Source organism: Xyrauchen texanus, chromosome 18 (genome assembly GCF_025860055.1).
Source record: "Xyrauchen texanus isolate HMW12.3.18 chromosome 18, RBS_HiC_50CHRs, whole genome shotgun sequence".
In the NCBI taxonomy this organism is placed as follows: Eukaryota; Metazoa; Chordata; class Actinopteri; order Cypriniformes; family Catostomidae; genus Xyrauchen; species Xyrauchen texanus.
The window spans coordinates 7,308,826-7,334,297 of record NC_068293.1 but is presented as its reverse complement, the minus strand read 5'-3'; the positions used below and the strand labels follow the sequence as shown (position 1 = coordinate 7,334,297).

Sequence of the window (25,472 nt, the reverse complement as noted above, 5' to 3'; positions counted from 1 at the left end):
CAACTTGCTCAAGCCAGATATCAGCATTAATTATGCCTCTAATTTAAAGAAGCCTATCGAGGTAAATTTCATATTTCTGCTTACAAAATTCTGTGTCTATAACGTAGCCTGTAATTTAACTATCTATCACTGAGATTATTGGGCTGATGTGAGAGATTAAGACAATGTTATCAATAGGGCTGGGCGATTAAAACAATCTTGATGTTTATCTGAAAAATGACGTCGATCTCGATAACAAGAGCACCACTGGTTGATCTGTCTTTTTATTTCCTGTCATCTGTTGCTGTGTGCTGTTTGATTGACAGGTGGCTAATGTTTGAGCGCTATTGTGGGTTCCTAAATGGTCAAATACGCTTCATAATTCCACCAGTGCCCATCTTGATGACGCATTAATGTAAAGGCAGTCGGTTTAGCCTAAAGTGAACGTAAAAATTGGACTTTGTATTTATATAAAAATGTCGGACTTGAAGTGTACGTTACCGAATGGAGCACCGTCTTGTAGGCTCTGTCATAAAAAGGCTATTAATCAAACAACAATAACAAGGAAACGAGAAAATCACTCACTACTTTTGGCTGAATAACTTGAGTAGCTTTAGAAATATTAATGTAATAGAATAAAACAGTGACATTTTAAATAATAATATTTTAATAATATTGTAAGTTGTTTTTTGTATGTATATAGATAGAGAGAGAGAGAGAGAGAGAGAGAGAGATAATACACTACTGACCCCATGTGTAGAGAGTGTATTAATTTGTATAATAAATTACCAGGAAAGTAGAGATGATAAAGTAATTTATAATTATTAATCCTTGCTACCATATCCCTTCTGAAGACATGGATTTAACCACTGGAGGCACATGGATTAGGCTACTTTTATGCTGATTTATGTGATTTTTGGAGCTTCAAAATGTTGGCACTCATTCACTTTCATTGTCTGGACCAAAAGAGCTGAGATATTCTTCTAAAAATCTTTATTTGTGTTCTGCTGATGAAAGAAACTCACATCCGGAATGGCATAAGGGTGAGGAAATGATGAGAGAATTTTCATTTTCGTGTGAATTATTCCTTTAAAGCCCGATGTGGCCACTGTACCAAACAACTTGTCCCACCCCTGCCAAGTGACCCTACCTGTTTTAAACATGTTTTATGCGCAACAATAACTCTCTCTGTCGGCATTAAGGGAAATTTAGACCCACATAGACTGATTTTAATGTAATTGTTTCATTCATTATGATATAAAATGGGGATCAGTGTATTGAAAATAACGTATTGATCTTTTCATTTCTGTAATCATCTCGCCCTTTTATTTTTATTTTTTAATCAGATTCATGTAGTGTTTACATTATCATAGATAAGTGATGTATTTTAAAAGTTGTCAGTCACAAACACCTATAAAATACCTATATTTCTTATTCTTTCTGTCAAACAGTCATAAAAGGGGGTATTTGTGCTACATTTTTAAACTGCAGCATCTTTTATTATAATGGGGCATAGGTTTTGCAACTCAGTACTCAATACTCACTACTCATGATTACTTTTAAGTGAGCTACTCTTTTACTCTTACTTGAGTAGATTTTAGGACAGGTACTTTTACTCTACTGAAACTACATTTTTTAAGAAGTAACTGTACTTTTACGTAAGTATTATTTTTCAGTACTCTTTCCACCCCTGCAAATCAGCGGCAAAAATATTACATCATACATAATCCAAATATTGCAGGGACATAGAGCAAACAGAGCCTGAATCACAGGCTTTCAAAGACCGGATTAAGAAGATGTTTTAAAAACAAAACACACAATTGTTTGTAATATTTTAGATTTTTTTCATGTTGAAACCGTGCTAGAGCTACTTGTGCATTTGTATTACAGGAAGCAGCTCAGATGATCACACAGGCTTCACTGAGAGGAGAACTAGAGGCCCATCAACAACAGCTGGAGGAGTATAAGGTAAAACACCACATGACTGCCGTCATTTACTGCCAGTGGATGCTGTGCAGCAGTGTTCTGGTCATTCACTCATATTGTTCACTTGCAATGTCATACAGTGACTTGGACACTTTTAGTCATATGGAATGGCATTCAGACAGATTTATAGGTGTGGCTTTTAACTATGGGGCCACTGACTGGACGTTTGAGAAGGATGTATGAGTGCATGGTAACTCTTTGTCTCTGTCAGATCCAGTGCAGCGAGTTAACTGCAGAGAGACACAGACTGCAGGAGCAACTGAAGATAATAAATGATCAACAACAGAGAGTGTCCAGCTCATATCAGCTCTCGCTCAACACACTACAGGACGAGTGTAACAATGCTAAGGTGACCTCACACACTTCTATTCTCACTGCCCTTTTTACTGTGTCCGTCTGATCTGTCTGCGTTCGGGGTGTCACAACACCAACATGTCTGTAGTCAATGCCAATACTTGTAAATGTTCTGAATTCTCCGTACCAATTTTGATGCCACAGCAAAATGTAATTCAACACACAAAACGTATTCAATTAAAATTGGTATATAAGATATTTAATTGAATCCCCTAATTTAAAAAACGGTTTCCATTAGAGCAATTCAAGCTCGAAGTACCAACTTAATGTCTTAAAGCCCTATATCGACATAACCTGAAAGGCTGCTCAGCAAGGAAGAAGCCACTACTCCAAAATCGCCATAAAAATGCCAGACTACAGTCTGCAAGTGCACATGTTGACAAAGCTCTTACTTTTAGGAGAAATGTCCTTTTGTCTAATGAAATAAAAATGTAACTGTTTGGCCACAATGACCATTGTTGTGTAGGACGCTCTGTATACTGCAGCCTTCAAATGGCATGTCCTATCTTGCACGCAGCCTTCGAAACGAGACACAGCGTCTGTATTTCAGCACATGCTCGAAAGTGAAACTGATTGGTCAGTGGCAAACTACTGAAGCGAGTGTGATTGGTCAGTTTAGTTAAGAAAAATAGACTTCAAATGAGCTTATGATTTGTTCTGTCATCCATAGACACAGCCTATAATAAAATTGAGTATTAATTTGCAGCATTACCTGGCTGATCATTTCTGTTTGCTAGCTCGCTATGCTTAATTAACCACGAGAGGCAGAAACCGTGATTGCAGTTAAAATATGATTAATTGTGCATCCCTATATACCAACTATATCTTCGGACTACCTAGTACCCCCTTGCAACCCCTACAATACTCACCTGCCAACTCAATAAAAAAAAATGTAAAAACACCATAAAGGCACCACAATTTTCAGTTTTATTGTAAATTATGTAAACATAAGGTAGGCACCAATACACAAAGTACAAGTACTTTTCACATCCTTGGTCTGCACATTAATCCTGTTCTCTTCCTTTTTTAAGCATATATTGATCTCCATAATTCAAACAGTCATTGACTCTCTGCACTTTATATCTCATATATGCGCTATGAAGTCCTCACGCGGTATATCAGCCCTTTCCATCAGAGTGACTGATGCTCTGAGAGTTGGATGTTTTCCACATGGCACTATAGATTTTCCATTTTAGTCATCTTCTACTCTGCGCTGTTGCTAAATGGCTTCAAAAGCATACAGTTATAGCGTGAGTGATTGGCCCTCGGGCCTGTGGCTCCTAATGAATCATACACAGCGGAAGCGAGAGGAAATGCTGCTGCTCAGGGGACGAGCACATGTTTTTATTCATTAGAGCGCAGCACAGCTATTTGTTTGAGCAGAGAAAAGCAGCACCAGCTTTTGTAGCATAAATAAAACATTATTTATGCAAGTTCATCTAGTAACCCATTTCCTTTTTATCATGTATTATTATTTAGTGTAATTTACTGCTGTGTTATTTTGATTGCAGGCTGATCTGGCAGCGACAGTCTCAGAGTTCGAGAGTTATAAAGTGCGAGTTCACAATGTCCTCAAGCAACAGAAACACAAGAGCTCAAATCAAACTGATGGAGATGCTGTCAAATCAGAGAGGTGGAATCTCACATTTATAATCCCGTTATTGTAATGTTGTTGTCATGTTTGTGTTTCATTGTTGCAGTTTTTCTGTGTTCCTTATGTATTTGATGCAATATTATAATTAATCCCTTTCTTATGATGTCATTGTCATCAGCGGTGTTGTAAAAATGCAGACACACCTGTAATCAGGGGGATTGCTACTTCAATTATATATAGGTGATTCTCACGAAAATAGTCAGGAAAATGTCCTGGTGTTATTTTACTCCAATAAGAAATTATATTTTTTATATAGAAAAGGCTATTTTTAGGGCTATTATGATTTTTTACATTCTGACATTATTTTTATGACAGCCCCACCACCCATTCTCTCTGAAAATAATTATATATTAGTTTAATTGTAAGTATTTATACATCAAGCTAGTATTCCCTTGGTACTACCTTTTCATTTTCACTGATTTAAATAAATAAATATTCATTAGTAAAAACAAATTACAAAAATGAATGCATTACAGTACTGAGAATTATTCAACTATGTGAAAAGTGAAAGTAAGACGCTCTGATGTATTTCTGTAATGAGAATTAGAGGATAAAAAGTGTCCTGAAAGCAATGTCACAATGCAAAATATCATAATGGTCTTAAATGTGGGCTTCATTTTTGTAATGTGAAATATTCTTTTATATATATATATATATATATATATATATATATCTCCTTTGCTTAGAAAATTCCTTTTACAACTTAGGGAGGAATTCACTGCGAATAAATTGCGCCTGGTAAAAGTCCTGGTTATTTGCATCGGCTGTCTGCACTAGTTTAGCAACAGATTCACTAAAGGAATTGTGCAGATCAGGCAACAGTGCAAATGTGGCCACAAACTCTGTGCTAAATGCAATTTATACACGCAATTCTTTTAGCGCGTTCTTGCGGGCTGATTCTGAGCACTATATAGTGAAGGATGCAGCAGACCACCGCAATCTGACACACTTTGCTGGGACAGAACGGCATCAGTTATTCAGTCACCTAAATTATCTGAAAGTGCACTTGACTACACAGTGCATGTAGATATATGGCAGGTTATGATGCTTTCTCCATTATTTGATTTAATGCTAATATGATCAATCGAAAATGTACACCAATATCGTTTTTTTTTAAATAATGTATTTAACCGCCTGCTTTTATCTGGCGATAACAACGCAATGTAAATTGTGGCGGGCAATTTTTGTGAATGAAATCTATAATGAGCCTAATTTACATAGAAAGTAGGTGTGTTTGCGTGGAAAGGAATGACAATGACATGATTGAACTACTCGAGTGCTGATTGCACTTGCTTAAACTAGACTGCGTGTGGATGGTAAATAAGACGCAGGTTTTTGCGAAGATGGCGCAATTGTTCAGTGAATTTACCCTTGACTCTTGTTGTGTTAGTCAAATGTGAAGGTTAACATGTCATGTAGTGTTCTAAAGTATAGTAACACACAATATCATGTAAGCTACTCAAAATAGTAATCCACTACAAATTACTTTTAAAATTAATTGGAAATGTAATTGCATTACTAATTACTTTTCTTAAGTTACAATGTAAAATAATTTACATTGTAACTTAAGTTGTTTTTTCCACTCAACAAATTTATAATAATGTCTATATGTTCTCCTTGTTTGTTTTTGTAGTCCCTTCATGACCATAATTCATGTTTTTAAACCTATTCTTCATGTAAAATATATTTAGAAAAATGTGTAACCTACTGAAAAGTAACTAGTAACTTAGATTAAATTTACTAATTACTTTAAGATCAAATTGCACCCAAACCATGCTACACATGGTAGCATCATGGTAGTGTCCTAGGTATCATTTTTAGTTTTTTTAGGTTGTCTCACTTTGCTCTTAGCTATATATTTATTTAAATACCCAATTTCACCATTCTTTACCAAATTGCAAATGAATTGTATTATGTACATAAATGTATTATTTAACACTTATGGCCCCCCCATATGCACAGGACCCCTCTCCTGTGCCACCGTCTGTCATGTTTTTTCTTGAATCTGTTTCTCTCATGTACTCTTGTGTTAGAACTCTTATTTAGAGAGTACTTGTATGTATTTGTGTTGAGTTTAGAGAGCACATAGAGGCTGTGATGCAACAGTTGCACACTCGGCTGCAGGAGACGCAGCACAATCTTCAGTCGAGCACTGCAGAACTGCAGCAGCTGCACACTGAACACGACATGCTGCTGGAGAGACACAACAAGTTCCTGCAGGAAACCGTCAGTAAAGAGGCAGAACTCCGAGAGAGGTACTCATACCCTCACAGAACACACACATGTGATGTATAGAACATGAAACACAGCAGGTGCAGCTCCAATACTCCATCCACATTCTGATTGGCAAAGACTTTAACGTGTACATGTCCTGTCTCTTTTGTGAATGGCAGACTGCTGTCACTGCAATCAGAGAATGTAGCGCTGAAGTCTGAGCACGGCCAGTGCATGTCTCAGCTGACCGCTCGGACTGAAGCTCTCCGCAGCAGCTTTCGTGAGCAAACGCGCCACCTACAGGACGAACACTGCAGCACTGTCGAGACGCTGCAACAACAGATCAACAGACTGGAGGCACAGCTCTACCAACTGCAGAGAGAGACCAGCAACACCGGTAACACCAGCACACGCACTGTAGAGACACCGCATATTTGTATTGGAATTGTGAGCACATATAAGATTTCAGTTCTGATATTCCTCACTTTTTAGATCAAGATAATGACGTGAGGCTAAATCAGCTTTTGACCAAATGTAATAAATTAAGCAGAATTTTCTCTCTCTGTATAGCTCCAGTTCTTGTGCAGCAACACAGGAAGTCTCAGTCAGACAGGAAGTTGGCTGAAGTTCCTCAGTTTGATCTTCAGGGCACGGCTCGAGAGGAGGGCGAGGGGATGGAGACTACGGAGATCGAGTCTGTGTCCAGCCCTGGAACTTCACTGGCCTCTCTAGAGCAGCTCCTCTCATCACCTGACCTCAAACACGGTACCACCTTTACATGCTCATTCAGATACGAAATAAAGGAGAATTTCAGTTTCCTTCACATTGTATAGTTTCCTGCTTTGTTACAGTAACATTCTGTAAAGTGACTAAAACCACCTTACCCCTTAAATGCATATCTCGGGTGTTTAGTTTTACCCCCTTTACCTCATCCATTATTTGGAGTTATAGCCCACCTCTTTAGTATTCCTCAACATTCTTATCAATAGTGTAACAATACAAATAAATGACAAAATGAAGAAAAAACTTATTTGTTTCTTATTGCTTAATAACCAAAAGTGGTTAGGGTCGTCGGTGACCCAAGATATAAAATAGTGTCACAAAATTTTCAATGTTTTGTTTACCATCACAGGATATCTGTTGTGCAACGATTGGTGAATTATCACTCAAAAGGTGCATGAGAAAGTACATACAGTATGCGTAGGTCAATATGTGTTTGACATCCAGTTGTGTCTCATAAAATTTCAGCATGGAAGTAATAAATCCCATTCTATAAATAGTTGTTCTCTTTGATATATGAAAAATAAAACCTCAAAATATTACAGAATATATTATATTCTATTATTTTCTAATTGTCTTTTATTATTATACACTATCTGGGCATTTTGTAGATCAAAGACTAGAGGTGGGAATATCAAGGTAACTGGTGATATGATATAATATTGATACGTAGGTCACTTTATGATATTATTGTTATTCTTTATTTTTATATACAATAAATTGCGATATTCCACTCAATGTTTCTCATTCGTCTTCATCGTACTTAAGAGAACTGTTTCCAAATCACCAAATGCATTGTTGTATTAATATAAAAGTGCCAGTTTATTTCCTAATATCTATGTACAATGCAAAGTCATAAGCATAGAGTAAGACCATAATGGCTCCCTATTTCTGTAGTTAGGTCAATGTAGCTGGTCTTTCTAAAAAATAAATTATAGGATTTATGAATACAGTCGTAGCCTAAACACTTTTTAAAAACATTATTGATTACAACACAGTTTCAATATACAAAAGTATCAAATATTTCTCCAAAAAGAATAGCCTATTTAACATGATAATAAACAAATACCTGCATCTGCATGATAACTGCACCGTCTAAGGGACTGTTGTTGAGTTCCTAGATCGATTTGGCAAAGATAATTTTTTTCCCATCACCATAATATCAATGTGTAAATAATAATATCAGTATTTGGCCCTCAAATATCAATACAATATCACAAGGAAAAATATCATGATACTTAAACACAGGGCACTGTTGTATAAATATACATCCCATTTATATTTGCTGCGAGTATATTCCAAATGGCCTCCTGAAGCAAACTACTTTTTTTTTTTTTTTTTTTTTAATGCCTCAGTGGTCTGCACTTTTATAGTGCTTATATAGTGCTTTTTTTTTTTAACCTTAGAGGTTACCAAAGCGCTTTACACTATGTCCCAATCACCCATTCACACACACACACACACACACACACACACACACACATACCAATGGCGGCAGAGCTGCCATGCAAGGCACAAGCCTGACATTGGGAGCAACTTGGGGTTCAGTATCTTGCCCAAGGACGTCGTGTGGGCCGGGAATCGAACCGCCAACCCTGCGATTAGCAGCCGACCTGCTCTACCACCTGAGCCACAGCCGCCCCATGGTACTGTGATACAGATACATGTGGAATAGTGCACATTAAGAATAACGTGTGAGGGCCTGGGTAGCGAGTATTGACGCTGACTATCACCCCTGGAGTCGTGAGTTTGAATCCAGGGTGGAGTGGTGGTGGCGGCGTAGTGGGCTAATGCACATAACTGTTAATCAGATCCCCACAGCCACCACCATTGTGTCCTTGAGCAAGGCACTTAACTCCAGGTTGCTCTGGGGGATTGTCCCTGTAATAAGGGCACTGTAAGTCGCTTTGTATAAAAACATCTGCCAAATGCATAAATGTAAATGTAGGGTGTGCTGAGTGACTCCAATCAAATTGGCACAGTTGCTAGGGAGGGTAGAGTCACATTGGGTAACCACCTCGTGGTCGCTATAATGTGGTTCTCTAAATACTGAGAAAGAACTAATAAAAAAATCTGAATATTTATGTTGTGACTCTTTTAACAACAAAAAACAACAATAGTAATAATAGCAGCAGCACAAACACTGTCATAAAATTGTGGCCGGTGGCCCTTGGTTTTGTATTGTTGACAGAATTTGGTCCTTGGTGAAAATGAATTGGGGAACCCTGCTTTAACATATAGATATTTTTTTCCACCTCTACTAAAGACCAGAGGTATGTAATATGCTAGGCGAAACACCCATGCAAGTCAATCATAATAAACAATTCTTCCACCAAACTGTACAGCTCCTTAGATATTGTAAATATATAGGTGTACCATTGATATTATGTTATAGCAGGTGAGGTCTTTCAGAATAATTCATTTGAAATCTTTTATAAAATAGTGGCTACACCAATATTTACTTTAGTCTTTGTGTGTGTTTCTGTAGAGCCTGTTGTTTGGCAAGTGGAGCCCAGTAAAGAGGAGCTGATTCAGAAACTCAACACTGCCACCCGCAGTATGGAGCATTTAAACAGTCTACTGCATGAGACCGAGGCTACCAATGCTGTACTGATGGAGCAGATCACTGTAAGATGTACACACACACACACACACACACACTATTGGGTTCCAACCAACTAATCGACGCTTTGGGTCTGTCGACTAGTTGTGGATCACAAGAAGTCAGTTGCGATTGTTCTATATATGACAGCAGGAAGAAAAATCTCTCTGTACACAAACTGTTCCCATGCATTTGTGTTCAAATACATTTGCAAATATAGCTGCAACGACAATTATGGGGGTCCAAGCAGTTTAGAAATGCGAACAAAATTACCAGTATTGCCAAATTTAAATGAACTGATCTTTCTGGGGCAAAGTAATTGTATTACTCTAGTTAGTTTATGGTTGGTATACTGTTTGCAGACAAGTGATGTCCAGTTTGTAAAAAGGAATCGTTCTTTTGAATCGGTTCTTTTTAGTGAACAAGCTGAACCAGTTCATCAATTTGGACTGAGTTGTTTGAAACGGTTTACATCTCGAGTTACTCTATCTTAACCTGTCTCTTGGATGTGCCTGACACTCCGAATCAAAATGAGCCAATAACCAAGAGTAAGATGTCTGACATACTGAGAACAGATGAGCAGCTGACATTGAGCATGTGTGTGATTTAAGGGGCAAAATATATGTTTCAGGTGTATTTTGCTGATCAACAAAGAGTGTAACCAATAAAACATACTGGGAATATGTTTATTACTTGATTGTATTACTGTTTTATCAACATATGAAGATGATCCATTCTACAGCTCTCGAGTCAACAGTACACTGATCCGGGGTCAGCAGCTCTCATGTCAGCAGTACACTGATCCAAGAACAGCAGTACACTGATCTGGGGTCAGCAGCACTCAAGTCAACAGTACATGGAGTCGTTCACAGCAGTTCTCGAGTAAACAGTACACTGATCCAAGGACAGTAGCTCTGGCGTCAACAGTACATTGAGTCGATCACAGCAATTTGAGAGTCACTAGTACACTGAACTGAGAATCGCCTCTTTCGGACATAATACTGAGGACTGCTGATCAGTGAGCACCTGATGAGCACAAGTGAACCCTGGACTTGAATGAGGGGGCGAAACGTTTCAGTCGAGAGACGTAAACTAATTTTACTATCAAGTATTGTGCATGCAGATTATTTGGGAAGTTGTGATGAGCTGGAACAGGTTTTCTGGAAAAGATTAAGACTAGTTTAATCACTTTATATGCTTTAGAAATGTAGAACATCTACGTTTGTTTATCAGTGTCAGTATTGGATGCTTTAGGTGTAATGTAGGATGTGTTGTGAAACACTGATTACAATAAGCACTCTTATTATTATTATTATTATTATTATTATTATTATTATAACTTCATTAAATACAATTTAATAATCTGCAAAATGCACTTACATATGGCTTTATTGAATGTGTTTGAGGGTGTTTTCTGTGATGCCGGCGTATTAGCATTATGTGCAGTGACATCATTACGTGAAGACATAAATGAACTGGTGAAACTTTTTTTTTCCAACCGGTTCATTGAAACTAACCATCTAAAAAAAAACGGTTTGTGGAAAAGAATCTGACTTCCCATCACTATGCAGACTAGCAAGGATTTTTGGATGTCTTTCATATGGCATTCACAGTTTAATTAACATGCTGATCATTTTGAATCGCTGGTAACAGAAATGAATGAAATTTGGCACATGTCCTCAGAATGTCCTGTTGTCGATGTGTACCAAGTTTTGTGAAATTTGAATGTTTACAAGATACTGCCCAATTACTCATTGTTGATCACACTTGAAGAATGTTGCCTACATAATTAAATTAACGAGATTTCTTCTGATCTCGGGGGCCTGTGTAGCTCAGCAAGTATTGCGAGTTTGAATCCAGGGCATGCTGAGTGACTCCAGTCAGGCTTCCTAAGCAACCAATTGGCCCGGTTGCTATGGTGGGTAGAGTCACGTTGGGTTAAACTCCTCGTGGTCGCAATAATGTGTGGTTCTCGCTCTTGGTGGGGCACGTGGTGAGTTGTTCATGGATGCTGCGGAGAATGGCGTGAAGCCCCCACACACATTAGGTCTTCGCGGTAACGCACTCCACAAGCCACGTGAGAAGATGCGTGGGTTGATGGTCTCTGGCGCAAAGGCATCTAAGATTCGTCCTTCGCCACCGGGTTTGAGGCGAGTCACTACGCCACCACGAGGACCTAGAGCGCATTAGGAATTGGGCATTCGAAATTGGGGAGAAAAAGGGGAAGAAATCCCAAAACAATTATAAATTCTTCTGATCTCTAGATGATTTTATTTAATTTTTTTCAGGTACACTAGAAATTTTGTTCAAATTAGAGAATAGCCCTAAGACAATTTTGAAGAAGGTTTTTCAATAAATTCACAGTAACGGAAGTATTACCGATTGGTTCAGGAGCACTTAAGGATTCATAAGAGACAATACTTGTTATACTAGTAATTGCTGTTCCTGAGTTATTACCAAAGGTACATGTTAGCTTATTATAGTGCCATCTTGTGGCCGAGTTTCAGAAAATTTGGTGTACATCTCTTAGGGGACTGCAAATTTCATGTTTGGCTGTTCACAATACATGATATTAGCTGCTGAAATTGAAATCCAAAAAATGTAAGTTCCCTCATCATTTACTCACCTTCATGCTGTCCCAGATTATGACTTTATTTCTTCATCAGAACACACATGAAGATTTCTAGATGAATATCTCAGCTCTGTTGGTCCATGCAATGCAAGTGAATGGTGATCAGACATTTGTAGCTCCAAAAATCACAAAGAAAACATCCAAATTACCCATAAGACTCCAGTGTTTAAATCCATATCTTCAGAAGTGATCCAATAGGTATGGGTTAGAAACTGTCCTTTTTTACTCTAAATCTCCACTTTCACTTTTACATCTGAAAGTCACATACGGTTTCTGTTTTGTTTCACTTTCACATCTGGAAGTGAATTTTAAAGTGGAGATTTAGAGTAAAAACATTATTAAATATTGATCTGTTTCTCCCCCACACCTATTATTATATGCTCACCATTCACTTGCATTGTACAGGTATGGACCTACAGAGCCGAGATATTTTTCTAAAAATCTTTGTTTGTGTTTTGCTGAAGAAACATACATAGTCATACACATCTGGGATGGCATGAGGGTAAATAAATGATGAGAATTAAAATTTTTGGTTGAACTTACCCTTTAGGATATGTTAGCACGTGACCCAAAGAAGATGCGTGCCAAATTCAAACTTCTTCAATCAAAATGTTGCAGAGTCCTAAATATTTTTTAGTTTTAGTGCCCCCTATGGGCAGAATTGCAAGACATTAGGCATTTATCCTCAAAATATCTTTGTGTCGAGGTTTCTCAAGTTTTGTTAATTTGAACTACCAATGCTGCACTGATGGAGCAGTTATACACACTCACACATTCATTATTGACTGTTGTCCCATCTCTTTACACTGATTGAAATATCTGGCTCTCTGCAGCTGTTGAAGAGTGAGCTGCGGCGTCTGGAGCGTAATCAGGAGCGTGAGAAATCTGTGGCCAATCTGGAGTACCTGAAGAACGTGCTGTTGCAGTTTATCTTCCTGCGCTCCGGCAGTGAGCGTCAGGCACTGCTTCCTGTCATACACACCATGCTTCAGCTAAGTCCAGAGGAGAAGAGCAAACTCGCTGCTATCGCACAAGGTGTGTTACATGAGGTTTAGATCATGTTGATATTTAATTTTGTATCATAGCTTCCAGTGGAAGCTGCTGAACATATTAATGCTAGTTACATTAATACATTACATTAATGCTGTTACAAACTGCCACCAGTGGTAGAAGGTGTGTGTGTGTGTGTGTGTGTGTGTGTGTGTGTGTGTGTGTGTGTGTGTGTGTGTGTGTGTGTGTGTGTGTGTGTGTGTGTGTGTGTGTGTGTGTGTGTGTGTGTGTGTGTGTGTGTGTGTGTGTGTGTGTGTGAGAGACTGGAGATACCTGCATTTGTGTAACTTGAGTCTGAAGGAATATAAAGATATCTTTATGGGTCTAAACTCCTAAAGAGAAATAGTCTGGTGTTTCATAGCATACATATACCAACCCCCTGTGGATGCACTTACAGTCAAATGAAATATACTTAAACAGGCTGTCTGACTGTACAGTACGATGACACTGAGTGTTCACAACAAAATTAGGCAACTCACACAGTTTCAAAGAACTAATGGCTGACCTCCTTCAGTCACAAACTGCCACATTTAATGTACACATATTGATAAATCCAGACTCAAAAGAGACATACAAGCTCAATTCTTCAAATGAATCGGACTTATGAAATACAGTATATCAAGTAGTTTCCATGTTTGTGTGTACAACATTAAATAAGATGTGTCAAAAGTAGGAAACTTCTTCATCAAATCAAACTGCTCACAGGAGGCCCTTGAAGTTTTTTGGTCCAATTATTAATAGTCAAAGATTATAAATAGTCAAATTTAGTCAAAGTAAATTACTGGCCATCAAGTCTTAGATGTCACCAATTCAATCTGCTAAATTGGAGAATTGGGAAATGTTATCAGAGTATCATCATCATAACCGTGAAAATTCCATGTTTCCTGACAATGTCTCCAAAGGGAAGTATTTAAATGGAGAACAGCAGAGGGCCTAATACAGAGCCTTGTGGAACTCCATACTTGTGTTTGATCTGATAAGTCTGATCAATTGGATCTAACCCAGGCTAATTTCTGTCCACAAAAGCCAACATTATTCTCAACTATTTCCAAGCAAATGTCATGGTCAATAATGCCAAAGGCAGCATTAAAATCCAATAGTACTATTAGTGAGATGTCGCCGCAGTCAGATAAAAGCAAGTCATTTGTTAATCTTGACAAGCAGAGTATCCATACTATGATGGATACTCCTAAATCCTGACTGAAATATAAAAAATAAAAACATGCAGGTAGTTGGGAGTACTTTTTGTAGTATTTTAGACAATGTCCAGCATCTGTTGTTTTCTGACAATTTCTTCTGTGTAACATACATATAGTTGCACATAATTTATTTGTTTTGTTGTTGTTTTTTTTACTTAAATACTTAAAGGTGGGGTATGTGATTTTCTTTTTTGACCATTTTTTCAAAATAACTTGAAATCCTATTCCTAACCCACTTACTGGCTGTAAATTAGAAGCACTGAAATGAAAATTAAGCAATTTAATCATCTGTGGAACGGGCAGGACTCGAAAAACTCCAGCCGATCATTTTCAAGACCATCTAGAATCATTGGACAGAAAATGTGTCAATTAAACGGTCGTACCATGCCCCCTCCCCCACCACCCTGGCTGCGCGTGTCCGTTAGGTCATCAGCTGCTTTCAGATGGAGCGGCATTTACTACACAGAGCTGTAGTTCATCACTGACAAGCTGGGCAATTTACCCTTCATTATCACGGCCCAGCTTGTTAGTGAACTACGGCTCTGTGTAGTATACCGCTCCATCTGAAAGCAGCTGATGGCGATTTACTAATCAATGAATGCACTTTATGTTATGTGCTTTACTGACGAGATGCGATAACAATCTCATCTGATAACGTTATATCGGTCAGCCCTATATTTAGCCATAAACTTTGGTGACAACCAGGACGTCCAATATATTTTTATATATTTTATATATATTTATACAATATATATTTACATTTCAAAAACATAAATTTTCTAACAATACTAATGATTTATGTGACTGTTGAATGTTAATAATATCTGGTGCAACTTACCGCTGAATGTTGTGCCATGTTGACGGTCTTAGCAGGTAAATGGTGACGTCATGCAGAAACTCCAACCTATGCTAGCCTGGCTCGCTCTCGCGCATCTGAGTTTTCGCTCGTGCGTGATTGCGCGTCCATGTTTTTCGAATGGGTGGAGTCAGGGCCAGCGTTGGAGGAGAGAAGGTAGGACCTTATGAGTTGTGTATTTTCAAAATCTGCCGGCCGTTTTGCAAATCACATACCCCACCTTTAATTGATTCATTAAGTGTGACAGGAATATTAACTGGGACAGTGGTAAAGATGCTGGCTACCACCCCTGGAGTTCGCAAGTTCGAATCCCAGGGCATCCTGAGTGACTCCAGCCAGGTCTCCTAAGCAACCAAATTGGCCTGGTTGCCAGGGAGGGTAGAGTTACATGGGGTAACCTCCTCGTGATCGCTATAATGTGGTTCGCTCTCAGTGGGGCGCGTGGTGAGTTGTGCGTAGATGCTGTGGTGGATGGCGTGAAGCCTCCACACACGCTACGTCTCCGTGGTAACGCACTCAATGAGCCACGTGATAAGATGTGCGGGTTGATGGTCTCAGAGGCAAATGAGATTCGTCCTCCGCCACCCGGATTGAGGCTCAAGGTTGAGTCACTACGCCATTACAAGGACTTCGGGAATTGGACATTCCAGATTGGGAGAAAAAGGGGAGAAAATACATTTTAAAAAAAATTTAAAAATTAATGTCTGGCTGTCCTGTAGAATATATAATTTCACAATAAATACTGAAGGCTGAGTAAATTTGTGAGTGTGTGGAGGAAGTCGCCTTCAGAGCTCACAACATCAGGTGATCTGTTTCGAAACAGGGTAAAGACAGGTGATTTACTTCAGCTTCAGATTGTTCAGTGAGTGTGAATGTTCTACATTTAAAAGCCATGTTGCCATTGTTCCTGTACTGATGTAATGTGTGCAGTGTTATGATTTATTGACTGTCTAATGTGTTGTAGGTGAGGAGGAGTCGTCTGCAGGCTCAAGAGGGTCAGGGTGGACATCATATCTGCACAGCTGGTCAGGAATCAGATGAAACACATACTGACTATAAAGCAGTGATTTAAACATGCAACTGAAGGAAAAGCCTCAATCAGAGCAACATACATGTGGGGCTACAACTCATACTTTTTCATTCACACCTTATAACAGCACATATCTGTATTTTATATATTTTATTAAACCTGTTTTAACTGATAACTGCAGTTTATTTCTCCTTTTTCTTTTTGGATTTTCTTTATTTATTGCCTTCATTTCTGTTCTGTATTTTGTCAGTCCTAACTGAATATTACTTTCATTTGGACTACTGATGTGCTGTGAGTTTTGCACACCATTCTAATTCTTTCAGTCTTTTGTTTTGTTAGTCGTGGTAAATCTCATGTCCATACATTCTTTTGTTTTTGATTGTTTGAATATTAATCAGGGGGCCAGATCAACATGCATTAATAATGAGATTAATCTGTGAATGTGTATATTCAGTCTGCAATATATACTGTATTATCAATCAACCTATTTTATTTACTGAAAAATAATATGCCAGTATGTATGGAGAATATGAATGTATTGTACATGATTCCAAAGATATTTAAGAGAAACAGTAAGTTATTGAAATCTGCTTACAGATCATATATGTAATATCTTTTACTTTTGGTTATTTGTTGTAAGGGTTTTCTTAATATGCGTTTATCCTGCTATGAATCACTGTTTGATTTCCTTTAATGTAGCATTTGTACTTGTAAATTTAAAAGCATTTATTTCTTGGTTAATGTAGGCACCAATTTTGCAATTGCAAAACAAATTAATCTCTGAAAAGTGACATTTGAAGTACTATGAGTTTTGAAGAATAAACATCACCACTTGAAGGTGTAAATAAGAGGTGTCAATCTTGGGACCAGTGTAGTCTGATTCATAAACTAATGATTCTTATGACTCAGTTCAATTTAATCTACAGTGTGAAACTCAGTGCAACCAGTGTAGCCTGTTTCCTGAATGAATGACTCTTATTAGCCATTCTTTTAAATGTACACCCCGAAACATACTGTAACCAGTTTAGTCTGATTCCTGGACGAATTACTCGTACAGTTAGTCAGTTCTTTTGAGTCTACTGTGCTGTGAAAAAGTATTTGCTCTACAACTAAACTTTATATGATGTTTTACCTTGTGAATTTAATTGTTTGTTTGTTTTTTAATGTACAGTCATTTCATTTCAAATCAGTTGATTGCAACATGCTCCAAAAAAGTTGGAACAGTCAAGTGTTTGCCAGATTGAAACATCACCGTTTCTTCTAATAGCACTTATTAAGCATATAGGCACTGAAGACACAAGTTTGTTAAGTTTAAAAAGTGGAATTTTCCCTCGTTCATCTATTATGCAGGTCTTCAGCTGCACAAATGTACAGGGTCTTTGTTGCCGTATTGCTTCATAATGCACTACACATTCTCAGTTGGAGATGGTCAGGACTGCAGGCAGGCCAATCTAGCACCTGCACTCTCTGCTTATTCAGGCAGTACGTGATTTGCCTGATACAATATGCCTCATTCATTAAAAAGATCAAAGCACAGTAATTAATGGAATTGGAAAAGAGTATTAAAAGTGCTGAAATAGAGCTGAAGTGCCGAATGACATCCAATGGTCTTAGAGAGTTGACTCCGCTATAATATAGGTACTATAATACTTTGTCACAGAAGGTAGAGTTTTGCTCATTCAGGGCAAGACAGACATGCTTTGAGTTAGGAGACAAGGAAGGGAAACTGCTTGTCAGATACATAAAACAAAGAGAGTTTTTTCCACCGTTCCTTCAGTAAAGTCTTCTGGAGGCAAAATATTCACCTCCGCCACAGATATTAATAAGGCCTATAAAGAATTCTAATATGATCTTATAGTTCCATGTCTTCGTCTACCGATAAGGATATTAGCAACATGGTAGAGCCATTAGAACTTCCTAATTGACAAATTATCAAAAATACTTTCTTGACTCTGATATTCCTTTGGATGAGCTTGTTGAGGTAATTACAGCCTTGCCTTACTCTGGGATAGGGGCGCCCGGCAGGGTTTCCCTTTTACCCCATTATTGTCTGTCTTGCCCTGGAACCATTAGCAGCCGCGATAAGAAAGGAAGATGACTTTCCAGGGGTGGTGGTGGGAGGTATGGTGCATAAACTTTTGCTTTACGCAGATGATATTTTATTATTTGTCTCTGACACTACTAGATCTATGCCTTGCCTCCACAGAATTATTAACTCCTTTTCTAAATTCTCAGGATACAGAGTTACAGTGAGGAAAATAAGTATTTGAACACCCTGCTATTTTGCAAGTTCTCCCACTTAGAAATCATGGAGGGGTCTGAAATTGTCATCGTAGGTGCATGTCCACTGTGAGACACATAATCTAAAAAAAAAAATCCAGAAATCACAATGTATGATTTTTTAACTATTTATTTGTATGATACAGCTGCAAATAAGTATTTGAACACCTGAGAAAATCAATGTTAATATTTGGTACATTAGCCTTTGTTTGCAATTACAGAGGTCAAACGTTTGCACACACTGCAGGAGGGATTTTGGCCCACTCCTCCACACAGATCTTCTCTAGATCAGTCAGGTTTCTGGGCTGTCGCTGAGAAACACGGAGTTTGAGCTCCCTCCAAAGATTCTCTATTGGGTTTAGGTCTGGAGACTGGCTAGGCCACGCCAGAACCTTGATTTGCCTCTTACAGAGCCACTCCTTGGTTATCCTGGCTGTGTGCTTCGGGTCATTGTCATGTTGGAAGACCCAGCATCGACCCATCTTCAATGCTCTAACTGAGGGAAGGAGGTTGTTCCCCAAAATCTCGCAATACATGGCCCCGGTCATCCTCTCCTTAATACAGTGCAGTCGCCCTGTCCCATGTGCAGAAAAACACCCCAAAGCATGATGCTACCACCCCCATGCTTCACAGTAGGGATGGTGTTCTTGGGATGGTACTCATCATTCTTCTTCCTCCAAACACGGTTAGTGGAATTATGACCAAAAAGTTATATTTTGGTCTCATCTGACCACATGACTTTCTCCCATGACTCCTCTGGATCATCCAAATGGTCATTGGAAACTAAAGACGGGCCTTGACATGTGCTGGTTTAAGCAGGGGAACCTTCCGTGCCATGCATGATTTCAAACCATGACGTCTCAGTGTATTACCAACAGTAACCTTGGAAACGGTGGTCCCAGCTCTTTTCAGGTCATTGACCAGCTCCTCCCGTGTAGTTCTGGGCTGATTTCTCACCTTTCTTAGGATCATTGAGACCACACGAGGTGAGATCTTGCATGGAGCCCCAGTCCGAGGGAGACTGACAGTCATGTTTAGCTTCTTCCATTTTCTAATGATTGCTCCAACAGTGGACCTTTTTTCACCAAGCTGCTTGGCAATTTCCCCGTAGCCCTTTCCAGCCTTGTGGAGGTGTACAATTTTGTCTCTAGTGTCTTTGGATAGCTCTTTGGTCTTGGCCATGTTAGTAGTTGGATTCTTACTGATTGGATGGGGTGGACAGGTGTCTTTATGCAGCTAACGACCTCAAACAGGTGCATCTAATTTAGGATAATAAATGGAGTGGAGGTGGACATTTTAAAGGCAGACTAACAGGTCTTTGAGGGTCAGAATTCTAGCTGATAGACAGGTGTTCAAATACTTATTTGCAGCTGTATCATACAAATAAATAGTTAAAAAATCATACATTGTGATTTCTGGATTTTGTTTTTAGATTATGTCTCTCACAGTGGACATGCACCTACGATGACAATTTCAGACCCCTCCATGATTTCCAAGTGGGAGAACTTGCAAAATAGCAGGGTGTTCAAATACTTATTTTCCTCACTGTAATTGATGTAAATCTGAAGCTTTGGCTCTGACAGTGTACTGCCCAGTGACGGCTTTTATACCCAAATTCAATTATCTACTACCGTCTCTCCCTCTAGAAGTTCCTCTTTCTTATCTAGGTCTTTTATTTGGAATGGTAAACAACCTCAGTTGCATTTACTAAGTTACATTGACAAATTGACAAAGAAGGTTTAGGCTTACTGCTGCACAATTTACTTTGTACTATATTTAGTGTTAGTACACGGCCACATAAAGCTGCAGACAACCACTGTATGGTGCTCCCAGCCTTTGGAAAGGGGCATGAAGCATCAGTGCATTATTCCTCATTGATTCAGAGTCTTGGTGACGGGGCCTTAACAGCTCTTAAGAGGTAATGGTAAAGAGATTTGAACTTGGTATTGGAGGATGGGGGAGGGGGAAAGGATTAAAAGAAATATTAATACTATGTCTAGAGATGCAAGGGTACGCCTGATTTTGCCTAGTTTCTACTGTTTGGACTCACTCTATATTGTTTAGGCTTGGTTTAAAAAACACATCTATCTGCTGGATGGAGACATGGCCCATGCTGTGTGGTTCTGTGTTAAGAGTCAAGAAATCTGGGTATAATAATGGGGGTTAAAAAGGGACAATTGTTGATTTTGTTCATATATATATATATATATAAATATTATGCTTTATTTTGTATTATGTTGAAGAATCAATAAAAAGTGTTCAGCACTACCAGTATAGTCTGATTCTCGAATGAATGACTCTTATGAGTCTGTTCTTTTGAATCTACAGCACGAAACATACAGCTCAACCAGAGTAGTCCGATTCACAAACAACTGGCTCTTATGAATAGTTTTTTATCCACAGTATGAAAATAACAGCACTACCTTCCGAACGAATGACTCCTTCCAGCTGGTTTTTTCTAGTGAATTAAACAATCACTGAACAGTGAGTCATTTATATGATCATGTCTGTTTTTCGAATGATCCAAGAACTGTTACATTTTGTGTATTTAATGGTTGTGAGAATACTCAGCTACGTGTAGTTTTTTTAAATAGGACATTTATAAATATAATCAATAAAATATCTTAATTAAAAAGTACAGTATATGTAAACACACCATTTGCAAAAATTTGGTTAGTAAAAATCTGAAATGATCTCATCTTTGGTACCAGACTGTTGAGGGCAGTAAATCCAAAAGAAATGCATTTCTTATTTCCAAATATTCCTTCTTCAAAATTGCTAAGAAAATCCATAAAGGAACAGGAATCAGAAATACAACCGGAATCATTCATTTCCTCACGATTCCCATAAAACAAAATGAATAAATCTCGAAAGAAATTCATTTTATTTTATTTAATATTCCTTTAAAACTTCCTAGTTCATATGAGATAGGCAGTAATAAAGATGAAGCATTCAGTTAGTCATAATGCAGATAACTAAATTTAGAAAAAGTCAAATACAATCTTGAGAATAAACTCATTAAATATCAGAATAAAGTTGTTGTGTTTCGAGAAAAAACGTGTTAACTTTAATCTCGCATTATAATGACTTTATTCTCGATATTTAATGAGTTTATTCTCAAGATTGTATTTCGACTTTTTTCTCGAAATTTAACGAGTTTAATCTCGCATTATAATGACTTTAATCTCGAGATGGCTTTATTTTTTTATTATTGCTTGGCCCTAATCCTCTTCCGTACATATGAACCCCATACTAATACTCAGAACAAATTCATATAACAAATGAAGACATAAAAGAAGAAAAGTGTTTTTGTGTGTTACACTACTGCAGTGGCACAGATCTCTTGTGTGTTTTAGTTTGTATCGGTCCTGTGTGCCAGAGACATACTGTCTCCTGTCCATATTTAGGACTGACTTACACACACACACACACACTGAAAATAATCCCCAAAGCTCACTTCTGTGTCTCTCTCTCTGCCTGGCTCACAAACATTACACAAATACACACGTGTCATTCTAAACAGTAACACTGCCATTCCAGTTAAAAGAATGAATCTGAAATGAATGACACAACTATTTCAGTTAATGGCATTGTAATATTGTTCTTCTCTAGAAAGCTTCTGCGCTGCTGTTTGATGTCACTGCACAGAAGTGTGTTGTAGTGACACTGAGCTGCTGGTATTTTTACCATGACCACTTTAGTCACTCCAAGACTGTACATTTTTAGGTGGCGTGATGAATGAATGTGTCTCTAATGAAAGATAGTTTAGAATTGTTTTCCCTTAAAAGAACCATCTAAATAAACTGAAGTGGGTTTAATGTTTGTTTATTTGTTTGTTTGTTTGTCTTTGTGTGATGAAATGTGTGACATGTCACTGCAGTATCACCTGCTACAAAACACAAACTGGGTCCAAGCATAGATTTGACTCAGAGCAGCCCATTTCATAATTTGTCCTAGAACCATATAAAAAATAAAAAAAAAGTTACCCCTTAATTTAACAGATGTAAATCTGTTTTGTGTAAAGCAAAATTACTTTTACACAAAATGTTAATTATATTATACATACATATACAGTATAAACAGTGTGGTGTGTGTGTGTGTGTGTGTGTGTGTGTGTGTGTGTGTGTGTGTGTGTGTGTGTAGTGTTCCTAATAAAGTGGTCGATTATTTTTTGTTAATCGCGGTATAAAAATGTAATGCAATTAATGCAGTTTTTTACTTCCTAAAACTTCACGTGATAGGAGACAGGTGTCCAGTTGTTCCTGGCAGGCTACTCAGTCTTAGGCCCTGTACCAAGTGGTGCAGTGCTGATTTGAAATATGATCGTTTATTTGATCATAACATTGACCAGCCGTTACAGTGCACTTATTACAGGGACAATCCCCCCCGGAGCAACCTGGAGTTAAGAGCCTTGCTCAAGGAAACAATGGTGGTGGTTGTGGGGATCAAACCAGCAACCTTCTGATTAACAGTTACATGCTTTAGCCCACTACTCCACCACCACTCCACCTGTTACAAAACTAAGTTAGAAAATGTAACCGGGAGCGTTCCTAAGATGCCCAACCAGTGGACTGACTTTCCTTGAAATGGACTTTGTGTAAAATAAAGATCCAGCATTTTGTGCTATACCGCTACTTGTTAGATAAACTATCTTTTTAATGAAAAAGATACTAAGTACTGAAAACAGCTGAATTACTGACACACTATACTGGAAAATGTCGTTAGGGAAAGTTATTTGCGTCTCTATCCATTCAAATTATCAGCATTTGAATTAGGCCTATTTACTAGGGGTGTGACGAGACGCTTACTCCACGAGACGAGACACGACACGAGACTGGGTTCACAAGAATGAGACAAGACGAGATTTTTACACAATTTTTAAGAAATCCTCAATGATGAAATATATGAATGGAATAGTCTGGAATGGTCTTTTATTCAACTGAAAATCACAAAATGCAAACCAATTTAGGTGCATTTTGAAATTAACTTGTAATGAATGTTATTTTACTTCTATTTTAATGAATTCTATGCAGTAAAGGACATGCAAACACTGCAAAATATTTGCTATAAACTCTACCGCCTGGCTTCTCCCCTGTACGATTTCACATGAGAAATCTAACTCCTTTCCACAAATCGAACATAAAAAAATATAACAGTATAAATAAAATAAATATATAAATAACAGAAATAACACTTTAAATGCAAACAGTAAGTGTATCCATAATCAAAGTACTGCTCTCTCAAAACTACAAGTGCAAACAGAAACAAATCTTTTCTTCAAGCATGAAAAAGAGATAAATTAACTACACAGAACAGCCTAAGATATGGTCAGCTAGTTTTAGTTGAGAGCTGTGGTGGTTCCGTATGTGTTTTTGCATAGTGCTCGTGTTAGCCGCGGTGTACGGCATTATTTTCTTACAATGTTTACATATTGTGTTCGTCTTGTCTGTCACTCTTTCGACATTTCTTATTTCCGCAGGAAAACCAAAATGTTGCCACACAAATGATTTAAAAGTGGCAGGGACATCTTCAATACTAAGTTCACCCTCACGCTGACATCACAACAACTCTCGAGACAACTTTTCACCTCGACGAGAAATCTCGTCGCGTTTTAATCTCGTCACACCCTTTCTATTTACGTAATGCTTTAGGGTTAGGGTACTTTGCAAACAGGATATATTTCAATGGGATCGAGAACTCCTGCTACCCAAATTCCCAATTTAGCCCAGTCTGTTTTCATCCCATAGCAGCTGCCAAGACTGGACATGTGGTGTATTTATAGAGTCCAAGAGAAAAGGCAGATCTGTAGAAATGACCATTAAATGTCCCCTCCAATTTCAAATAACGGCAGATTTGAAAGTCTTAGTTCAAGTGAAAGCATTTACCAAGGTTTTTTTTTCTAAACTATGATGTGAGGATCAGATAATGCCATAAGACATAAAGACGAGGGATAAAGCTAGTGCAATAAAAAAATCTGTCCATTGTTCTGAACACTTTTATGAACAACTACATTGAAGGTATTTAAAAAAATATATTAAAAAAAATAAATAAATAAATAAATTATATATATATATATATATATATATATATATATATATATATATATATATATATATATATATATATATATATACAAATATTACAATCTGATCATATTATTTAACTCTGCAATCAAAGTTAATTAATATCACCTTTTTATATTCTGTATATATAATTTATTTATGACACACCTCTATGGCATACTCGATTCTGATTGGTCAGTGGCGCCATCCAGTGGTCAGACATTGTTCTGTAACAACTGCACATCTGGGGGATTAAGACGTAATTCAACGTGACCATTTATTTGTTTATTTGGCAAGTAGTCTTGTAATAGGCGCAATAATTTTGTTTTCATTTTCACAAAATAATCACCAACGCATATCAGAGGTTGATTCCAGCTGTTCTAAACCAACTTACTACAATGAACAAGAGTTCCCAACACTAAATATGAATGAATTGTTCATTACTTAAATTATTTGGTTTTCCCAGCACTACATTACATGATAGAGGGGTTCATTTTCATCATCATTTTCATTGTCAAATTTGAACTGGCGCCCTGGGACTGTTGGCAACACTAGATGGGGGTGCTAAGGTAGAAAAGTGTTGACTACAAGATTTAGGAATAGTAATTTTTGTGATTTTATTACATTTTCAGAGCTGTATTTAGACTATCTATCTGTTTTGCTTCTGTATTGTCATATGTGTTGACCCTTTGCCTTTCAGTTGTGGTGTGAACATTCATGAGATAGTTGCGCTCCATCCCCCTCCAGCAGCAGAGGCTGAAGACTGACTGAACGTCACACAGTCTATTATTGAC

General features: G+C 37.8%; 1 protein-coding gene across 1 annotated transcript in view; it reads left to right on the top strand.

The window, feature by feature from the left end:
* The window catches only part of LOC127659258 (GRIP and coiled-coil domain-containing protein 2), a 38,975-nt gene extending 20,398 nt beyond the window's left edge, over positions 1 to 18,577 (top strand). The window contains exons 15-23 of the mRNA XM_052148996.1: positions 1,870 to 1,947; positions 2,177 to 2,314; positions 3,831 to 3,952; positions 6,052 to 6,228; positions 6,367 to 6,584; positions 6,758 to 6,952; positions 9,456 to 9,595; positions 13,035 to 13,236; positions 16,271 to 18,577. Coding sequence (XP_052004956.1) covers positions 1,870 to 1,947; positions 2,177 to 2,314; positions 3,831 to 3,952; positions 6,052 to 6,228; positions 6,367 to 6,584; positions 6,758 to 6,952; positions 9,456 to 9,595; positions 13,035 to 13,236; positions 16,271 to 16,347 — 1,347 coding nt within the window. The 3' untranslated portion in view covers positions 16,348 to 18,577. The remainder of the gene's footprint in view (positions 1 to 1,869; positions 1,948 to 2,176; positions 2,315 to 3,830; positions 3,953 to 6,051; positions 6,229 to 6,366; positions 6,585 to 6,757; positions 6,953 to 9,455; positions 9,596 to 13,034; positions 13,237 to 16,270) is intronic.
* The last annotated feature ends 6,895 nt before the right edge of the window (positions 18,578 to 25,472 follow it).